Below are 10000 nucleotides of genomic sequence, written 5' to 3'. Positions count from 1 at the left end.
CACACACACACACACACACACACACACACACCTGCAGAGCTGGGGTAGTTATGTGATAACAACAGATACAATACATCTTTATTGGTCATATATTTCAACGGATATACCTATCTGGGCTGTCACAATACCCACAATACCCACCAGAGACACACACACACACACACACACACACACACACACACCAGGGGAGGCTGGTGGAGGTAGACATCGGAGGACGGGCTCATTACAATGTTGGGAATGGAATAAAGAATGGAATCAGACACTTTCCTCATTCTGTTCCGTGCATTACAATGAGCCCATCCTCCGATGTCTACCTCCACCAGCCTCCCTTCGAACACAGACCACCCCAGGGCTCAAATAGGATGTTTGTCATCATCTCAAATACTTCTGCTGTGCTTGAGTTCTCCCTGAGTTTGCCTGGCAACAATGGAGCCAATGGGATACTCTCAAAAACTGCAAGCCCCGCCCACCCGGAGCTCCAACCAGGGCCCAAGCACGTGCTCAAAAGTATTTGATTATATTCAAATACCCTGTTGCCACCGGGTCTGACGCAGGAGGTGTGTGATCTGAGGCGGTTACCGTGGTGTCGGTTACCGTGGCGTCGGTTACCGCGGCGTTAGTTACCGTGGCGTCGAAGAGAGTGTAGTCTTTCAGGGTGTCGTCGGCGGCCATCTTGGATTTCACCTGCCTCTGCAGCTTCTCGTTCTCCACCACCACCACCCTCACACGCTGCTTCACCCCCAGCAGCTCCTCCTGACACACACACACACACACACACACAGACACATACACAGACACAGACACAGACACATTACATGACATTGTACAAACGTTGTGCACAATGACAATTATGACTATTATGGGATGGATTAGCGGACACAGATCGTCAGGGGAACAGCCCTCCATAAGAGTAAATGGACTGACTGACATAGCGCCTCTCATTCACCCATTCACACACACATTCACACACCAATGGCGGCAAGCTACCATGCAAGGCGCCGGCCCCGCTCACTGGGAGCAATTTGGGGTTCAGTGTCTTGCTCAGGGACACTTCGACATGTGGCCAGCCGGGGCTCGAACCGCCGATCTGCCAACCTTGCGATCATTAGACGGCGGCTCTACCTCCTGAGACACAGCCGCCCCTGAGTCTTGTATGAGTCAGGTCATAAAGAGACTGGACTCATATACATTAGATCCTGATGAACACATCCACCAGCTGTGACCTCGGGTGGTCATTAGTGATGTCATCAGTGATGTCATAGGGGGCGGACCTTGCAGAACTTGACCTCGGCCTCCAGGTGGTGGATGTAATCTGATTGGTCGAGGAAGATGGGCACCAGATCATGGGGCACCGCCTCCTCTGGACCCCTCTGGAATACAATAGAATAGAATATAGAATATATAATATACCGTACTATCATATCATATACTAGAATATAACGTAACATAATGTCATGTAATAGAATAGAATAGAATAGAATATATAATATACTATAATATCATATACTATAATATAACGTAACATAATGTAATGTAATGTAACATCATATCTTATCATATCATATAGCCTAATATAATACAATATAATATAATACAATATAATTACAAGTACAAGTACATTTGTGTAAAGTAAGTGAATCATCTGTACATCAGAAGCGGAGCTGCTGCCAGCCCACAGCCTCTACATTGAGTTTGTCTTCCCGAAAGGTGACGTGGTTATAACCAGAAAGCAGTCACATGGGTGTTTTTATCCTTGTTAACAGCAAGCAAGAGAGAGAGAGAGAGAGAGAGAGAGAGAGAGAGAGAGAGAGAGAGGGAGAGAGAGAGAGACAGAGAGAAAAATCACCAGAAAGAAAAAAACTATGCAGAGGTTTTTTTTACCCTCGTTAAGAGCAAGAAAGAGAGAGAGAGAGAGAGAGAGAGAGAGAGAGAGAGAGAGAGAGAGAGAGAGAGAGAGAGAGAGAGAGAGAGAGAGAGAGAGAGAGAGAGAGAGAGAGAGAGAGAAGAGAGAGAGAGAGAGAGAGAGAGAGAGAGAGAGAGAGAGAGAGTGAGAGGATCACCAGAAAAGAAAATACTGCCCTTCGCCTGATGTTCTTTTAAAACCAATGCAGAGCCAGAACAATGCGTTCAAACCAATGTAGAGTCTGGGATCAATAATGGCGACTGATCAATATGTTATTACCGTACCAACGACCACAAGGCTCTGATACCCCTAGAGTACCTCAGGTGATCAATTCATCTGATCAATAGATTTCCATCGGATTAGAGTGATTGGTTTGAGATCAGCCGATGGCAGTAGGCAGTGTGTGTGTGTGTGTGTGTGTGTGTGTGTGTGTGTGTAAGACACCAGTACCTTGGGAGATGTTCTGGTTAGAGGAGTGAGAGGAGTGAGAGGAGTGAGAGGAGGAGTTTCTCTCTGTTGCTTCTGCAGGAGCGATCGCAGCTGGTTGACTGAAAGACACATTGAACCGTAATGAGTTTACTGTACATCCCAGTTTAAACACACACACACACACACACACACACACACACACACAATGATTACCATACACCTAGAGGTATAATGAAGTATGCTTGTAGTGCTGATGGCAGTCTGGTCTAGGAGAGCTCTGGTCTTTGAGAACCAACAGATTACAGCGTAGCTATCATCATCATCATCACAGAGGCCCGGGGAGGCTGGCGGAGGTAGAAATCAGAGGACGGAGGTTCAATGTAATACATGGAACAGAATGAGGAATCCTCTATTACTGGATGCCTTGAAACAACGTGTTGTTCGACACCGCTCCTTAGATACGGCTCCTTAGATACCGCTCCTCATTCCGTTCCGCGCACTTCCAATGAGCCCTCTGTCCTCTGATTTCTACCTCCGCTAGCCTCCCCTGGCGTGTGTGTGTGTGTGTGTGTGTGTGTGAATACAGTATGTGTCTCTGGTGGGTATTGTGGATATTGTGACAGCCCAGATAGGTATATCCATTGAAACATATGACCAATAAAGATGTACTGTATCTGTTGTTGTTGTCAATAGCTACCCTAGCTCTCCAGGAGGGTATTCCACGAAGGTCGATTATCTTCTAATCCGCGATAAACTTCTAATCGGCGATAATTTTATCTTGCATTCGGGTCCATCAATGTGGCTCAAATAATTCGCTGTTTGGTTGCTATGCAACATAGCCTCCCGAGTTATTCTGGTCGCGAGCAGGCTAAGAGGCTGGCTAAAGTAATGCGTTCGTCAAAATTGTCTCACAGGCGGGAACTATATCCCGAACGACAGTTCCATCAAGTGTCTTTTAGGAAATATTAGTTCCCACTTTTTACGAGATAGATAGATAGATAGTTTGACTGTGTGATAGATAGATAATTTGATAATTTGAAAGTGTGATCGATCGATAGATAGATAGTTTGATTGTGTGATAGATAACCTGATATTTTGAAAGTGTGATAGATAGATAGATAAATAAATTAAAAAGTGTAAAAAATAAAATAAAATAAATAGGTATGTCTATCAACTTGCATTGCTTTTGACTCAGCGGTCTGGCTGGCGTAGTGGTTAAGGCAACCAGCTAGAGTTCCGAAGGTTGCGAGTTCGAGACTTGAACTCTTTTTTTTTTTACATTTAACCGAAGATTTCATGCAAAGGCTTCAAACACCATTGTAATCGTGTCAGTTCTTGTAAATTAGCCTGCACCATAATTTTATAGCCTACATACTTTTTTAGATGAGATTTTAGATTAGATTCAGACAACGAAATGCAGTAAAAAGTGTGTCTGAAGAGGGATTGGAACCACCGATTTAAAATGACGAATAAATACTATAGCAGCGGTCGATACCACTAGGCCATTGGGACGATATGACGGCTTGTAGCCTGCTGCTGATATCACCACAGTAGTAAATATTCATTTATTAAAATATGAACATATAACAATAACTGGGGCTAGTATGACCTACGCATTTAATCAGTCAGCAATTTCTTGCCAAACCATTTCCCTCGCCTTGTTAATTGCGGCAGTATTGCACTATTTTACATCTTATTTTTCCGTCTTCATAAAGATCAATAATTCGGAATGCTGCGCAAATGTAGGACCCCTGCAGAGTGGAGTATCTTCATTTCGACAGATCGACTCTTCGGGACTCTTTATGTCTGCGTGCACGCGCCCATATCGAGGATTTCTAAGCCGGTCTTCTGTGAACACTGATGACACAAGGCTGATCCTCGTTCGAGGAATCACCTGAGGCTTGAATTCCAATCCCGAGTTGCCTGATCGCCTGATTTATTTCAATCGCCGATATACTAATCCACTTTAGTGGAACGGCCCCCAGGTGTGTGTGTGTGTGTGTGTGTGTGTGTGTGTGTGTGTGTGTGCCCCAGAGGCAGGGCAGCGGAGTGGACTGAGGCTCCAGTACCGGCGTCGCTCTGCTGCCGTTGGGTCCAGGGGGGGTCGTCCCCGGCGGTGCCGTCCTGCGCCTCCCCCGCCTCCCTCCGGCCCCCCGCCTCCTCCTCCTCCTCCTCCTCCGCCAGCACGCTGCTCAGCTGCTGGATGCTGCGGTTGGCTCTCTCTGAAAACACAGATTGTTTCTTTAAAAAAATAGTTATGTTAAACAGACTGACTTATATAGCCGCCTTATTCCAAAGCACTTCACAACGTCCTCTCATTCACACTTTCACACACACATTCACACACCAATGCCGGCCCGCTCATTGGGAGCAATTTGGGGAAAAGTGTCTAACCCAACTTAACCCTAACCCACCCTAACCCATTCAGACCCTAACCCACCCTAACCCATTCAGACCCTAACCCTAACCTACCCTAACCCATTCAGACCCTAACCTACCCTAACCCATTCAGACCCTAACCCACCATTCAGACCCTAACCTACCCTAACCCATTCAGACCCTAACCCTAACCTACCCTAACCCATTCAGACCCTAACCCACCCTAACCCATTCAGACCCTAACCCACCCTAACCCTAACCTACCCTAACCCATTCACACCCTAACCCATTCAGACCCTAACCCACCCTAACCCATTCAGACCCTAACCCTAACCTACCCTAACCCATTCAGACCCTAACCTACCCTAACCCATTCACACCCTAACCCACCCTAACCCATTCAGACCCTAACCCACCCTAACCCATTCAGACCCTAACCCTAACCTACCCTAACCCATTCAGACCCTAACCTACCCTAACCCATTCAGACCCTAACCTACCCTAACCCATTCACACCCTAACCCACCCTAACCCATTCACACCCTAACCCATTCAGACCCTAACCCTAACCTACCCTAACCCATTCAGACCCTAACCTACCCTAACCCATTCACACCCTAACCCACCCAGACCCTAACCCATCCTAACCCATTCAGACCCTAACCCTAACCTACCCTAACCCATTCAGACCCTAACCTACCCTAACCCATTCACACCCTAACCCACCCTAACCCATTCAGACCCTAACCCACCCTAACCCATTCAGACCCTAACCCTAACCTACCCTAACCCATTCAGACCCTAACCTACCCTAACCCATTCAGACCCTAACCCACCCTAACCCATTCAGACCCTAACCTACCCTAACCCATTCACACCCTAACCCACCCTAACCCATTCACACCCTAACCCACCCTAACCCATTCACACCCTAACCCACCCTAACCCATTCACACCCTAACCCACCCTAACCCATTCAGACCCTAACCCTAACCTACCCTAACCCATTCAGACCCTAACCTACCCTAACCCATTCACACCCTAACCCACCCTAACCCATTCACACCCTAACCCACCCTAGAATGGTTCAGCCACCTTCATTCCCTCTACCTGATTGATCCTAACTGAAGCGCTAGTAACCGCCCTGTTTCAACTGTGTGTGTGTGTGTGTGTGTGTGTGCGTGTGTGTGTGTGTGTGTGTGTGTGTGTGTGTGTGTGTGTGTGTGTGTGTGTGTGTGCGCGTGTGTGTGTGTGTGTGTGTGTGTGTGTGTGTATGTGTGTGTGTGTGTGTGTGTGTGTGTGTGTGTGTGTGTGATCATGTTTACCTCTCAGTTTCTTCTGATAGGCTCCCAGCTCTTCCTCCTCCTCCTCCTCATCTGAGTCCAATAACGGCTTCATGGATCATGTGTGAGACACCAACAAGGTTTGTTTATCAGCCAGGTACACATGTAAGCGATCTGTCAGCCTAGAAACACGTTTCTCTGCCTGGGACCGTAAACACTAACACACAACCACACAGATGACAACGATGGAGTGGACGAACCGCTTTCTTCCAAACACTTCCGTAAACCAAGAGAGGGACGTCGGGACTTGTAGTCCTCAGCTGGACGCGTCACCGTGTTGTTGAACGGAGTGGTTGAACTACAGAACTACAACTACGTCACATCTCAACAGAGACCAATGACAGCTCACCGTTGACAACCGCCAATAAAGTGTCACTTTCGTCTCATGGTCATGCATGTATTTCCTTGGCATATATTAATACATTATAATATATACATACATTTCTATATCTTATCTTTTAATATTATGACTTATATCGTTTAATATTAGTTGATGAATCTATATATTTGTATACAGTATATTGTATATATTTGTATATGTATTTACTTGTTTAAATCTTATAAGTAATAAGTAATTATTATATGATTTAGTTATCTTAGTTTATGTTTGTTCTATGCCCCTTGGATTGTATGGTTTATTCTTGTTTTATTATGTAGTTTATATTATTCCTATTGTGTGTTTTATTGATTACTATTGTTCTATTATTATGTGTATGCTGTGTGGATATGATAATGCAGCAGCCAGAATTTTGACCAAAACAAGCAGAAGAGCTCATATAACTCCTATTTTAGAGACTCTACACTGGCTTCCTGTTAAGTTCAGAATAGATTTCAAGATCCTTCTGCTTCTTTATAAAGCTCTCACTGGCACAGCACCAGAATATCTGAAAGACCTTTTGCTATCAGCCCAATAGACTCTCAGGTCTTCTGACGCTGGTTTTCTCTGTGTACCACATGTACAAAAGAAGAGATTTGGTGAGGCTGCATTTTCATTATGCACCCAAATTGTGGAATGCACTGCCAGAGTACATTATGGATGCAAATATCGAATGCATGTGCATATGCATATATAAGTCAAGACTAAAAACCCATCTTTAGAATATTGCCTTTAAATGACTATAGATCTGTTGTGTAGGACTAGATGTTGATATCCCTCGATAGATACATACTTAAGGCACCGATGAGACTCTGTGGTGTTCAAATGAGCGATGGCATCCTTTGGGTTGTCAAGTGGGCGCCCTCCTTCATGAATGTTTCGCTGATAAGCCCACGACACCTCCAGAGGGTTCAGCAGTGAATCCCAGCGTCCCAGGTTCACTCCCTAGATGCGATCAGCTCATTTGAACGCCCGGGTCGAGTCCTTTCTCTTCATCCACAGCCACTGGCTCCCCTTTTCAGCAGCCCTGGAGAGGTCCTTGATTGCCTGCCGGTGGGCCTTCCCTCGCACTCCCATCTCCCTGAATAGCCTGGATGTTGAGGTGGCTACGAACCCTCTGCAGCCTACTTCCACTGGGCGTACCTTCGCTGTCCAGCCTTGTTGTTGGGCATCTGCTGCGAGTTCAGTGTACCTCAGCCTCTTCCGCTCGTAGGCCTCCTCCACTGCACCCTCCCAGGGCACAGTGAGCTCAATGATGTAAACGAGCTTGAGCGAGGCTGACCACAGCACAAGGTCTGGTCGCAGGTTGGTGGATGCGATCTCAGCTGGGAAGCAGAGTTTCTTGTCCAAGTCTGCCAGCAGCTTCCAGTCCCGTGCTCTGCCCAGCTGCCCAGTGTCTGGTCTTATGGTGGTGAGGCTGGCTTGACCCTCGCCCTCCCGAACAAATGGTGCTGGCTGCCACCGGGATGACGGGGTAGGAAGGGCGTTCACACTTGTCCGTTGACTTTCCAGCACTGCTGCAAGACACTTTAGCACCTGGTCGTGCCGCCAGGTGTAACGGCCTTGGGTGAGGCTGGTCTTGCATCCCACTAAGATGTGCTTCAGTGTTGCTGGACTTTGACATAGAGGGCACGTGGGGTCTTCGCCATACCACTGGCTTAGGTTTGCAGGAGAAGGCAGGACATCGTAGGCAGCCCTGATGGTGAAGCTCGCCCTGAATGCCTCCATCTCCCACAGATATTTCCAGGAGATGTTCCTCTTTTCCACTCCTTCCCATGCCATCCACTGCCCTTGCTTTGCCTGCGCCACAGCTTTTGCGCGCCTTCCTGCTTCCTCTTCCCGACGTACATCTTGGCCCACCAGCTTGCGTCTCTGAGATGGATTGGCCTTGCTCCAGGCCGGTGTACTAATCCCGAGGCCAAGACCACTCCTCCCCTCCTGCACTCGGCCCACAATGTCCCTGTGTCTGAGTGCTGCCTTTGCCTGCTCAGTTGCAGCCAATGGGGTCCACTTCCTCCCAGTGGCCAGGATGGGGGCAGCTTGGGCTACAAATGGATCATTCGAATCCAGAAGCATCATCTCCAGTCTGACTTTGGCACACTTGTACTCCTCTGTCAGACTGGAAATGGGCAGGTGTAACATCCCTTTGCCGTAGAGCCCAATGCTGCTGAGGCACCTGGGAAGGCCAAGCCACTTCCTTGCATATGAGTTGACCAGTCTCTCCAGCTTTTCCACCTTTGAGAGAGGAACTTCATAGAGGGTTAGTGGCCACAGGAGACGTGGAAGTAGTCCATACTGCATGCACCAGAGCTTCAGCTTGCCAGGAAGCAGGGTTCTGTCGATGTTCTCCAGGCCGCTGGCTACCTCCTTCCTGAGCTGCTCTACTTGCTCTTTATCTTTGAGAGAGGCATCATATCAACGACCTAGGCTCTTCACAGGCTTCTCGGAGACCGTTGGAATGGGTTCTTCGCCAATGTGGAAGCGGTGGTCTGACAGCTTCCCCTTGACAATGGAGATGCTTCTGGACTTGCTCGGCTTGATCTTCATGCGAGCCTACTCAATATTTTCCTGGAGCTTTCTTAGTAGCCGTACTGTGCAAGCCTTGGTCGTGGTGAGTGTTGTGAGGTCATCCATGTAGGCTCTGATCGGCGGCAGCCTCAGCCCAGGTCTTATTCGCTGTCCGCCAACCACCCATCGAGAGCCCCAAATAATTACCTCCATGGCCAGGGTGAAGGCCAGCGGGGAGATGGTGCAGCCGGCCATGATTCCCACTTCCAGATGTTGCCATGCTGTGGTGTACTCTGCTGTGGTCACGCAGAGCTGGACGTCCTGGAAGTAGGCCTTGACAAGGGTTGTGAGAGCTGGTGGGATCCTGAAGTAGTTGAAGGCTGTCCACAGGAGGTTGTGAGGGACTGAGCCAAAGGCATTCGCGAGATCCAGGAACACCACGTGGAGATCCGTTCCCTCCTTCTTGGCGACCTGGATCTGATGCCAGATGACACTAGCATGTTCGACACACCCTGAGAAGCCTGAGATGCCTGCTTTCTGGATTGACGTGTCAATCGGGTTGTTTCTTTGCAGGTATCCTGCCAGCCTATGAGCGACCACGCTGAAGAAGATTTTTCCCTCGACATTTAGAAGGCTGATCTGCCGGAACTGTCCGATTTCTGTTCTGTCCTTTTCCTTGGGGATAAGGATCCCTCCGGCTCTCCGCCAGGACGTTGGTATCGCCTTCTTTTGCCACACAACTTTCATCAGCTTCCAGTGGAATCTCAGGACATCTGGTGCGTTTTTGTAGAGCCTGTATGGAACTCCGTTGGGACCTGGAGCTGACGCGGCCCTTGCTCTACGCACAGTGTTGTCTACTTCACTCCACCTGGGTGGACTGATATCTAGTTCGTGCTCTGGTGGATTGACTGGTGGCATGTCAGGTGGGAGCGTGACCTCTTCCTGGTGTCGGTCATCTGTGCAGCCCTTTTTCAGATGTTCTTCCAGGTGGGCCTTTGCCACTGAGAGACTTCCGCTCTTCTCCTTTGTGAAGAGAGTCTTCACAAATTTGAAAGGATCTTT

At 48.1% G+C, this 10000-nt stretch overlaps 1 protein-coding gene across 1 annotated transcript in view; it reads right to left on the bottom strand.

Annotated features, from left to right (window-relative positions):
- Nucleotides 1-6169, bottom strand: part of sdccag8 (SHH signaling and ciliogenesis regulator sdccag8) — a gene marked incomplete at its 3' end in the record, with an annotated part of 20689 nt that extends 14520 nt beyond the window's left edge. Inside the window, exons 1-5 of the mRNA XM_080551027.1 lie at nt 6037-6169; nt 4514-4554; nt 2354-2443; nt 1272-1370; nt 625-753 (exon numbers count right to left, since the gene is read on the bottom strand). Of these exons, the coding sequence (XP_080407153.1) occupies nt 625-753; nt 1272-1370; nt 2354-2443; nt 4514-4554; nt 6037-6109 (432 nt within the window). The 5' untranslated portion in view covers nt 6110-6169. The remainder of the gene's footprint in view (nt 1-624; nt 754-1271; nt 1371-2353; nt 2444-4513; nt 4555-6036) is intronic.
- Nucleotides 6170-10000: the final 3831 nt, after the last annotated feature.

This window comes from Nansenia antarctica (genome assembly GCF_963989245.1).
Source record: "Nansenia antarctica genome assembly, contig: SCAFFOLD_267, whole genome shotgun sequence".
Classification (NCBI taxonomy): domain Eukaryota; kingdom Metazoa; phylum Chordata; class Actinopteri; order Argentiniformes; family Microstomatidae; genus Nansenia; species Nansenia antarctica.
This window is presented reverse-complemented; position numbering and strand designations above follow the sequence as displayed.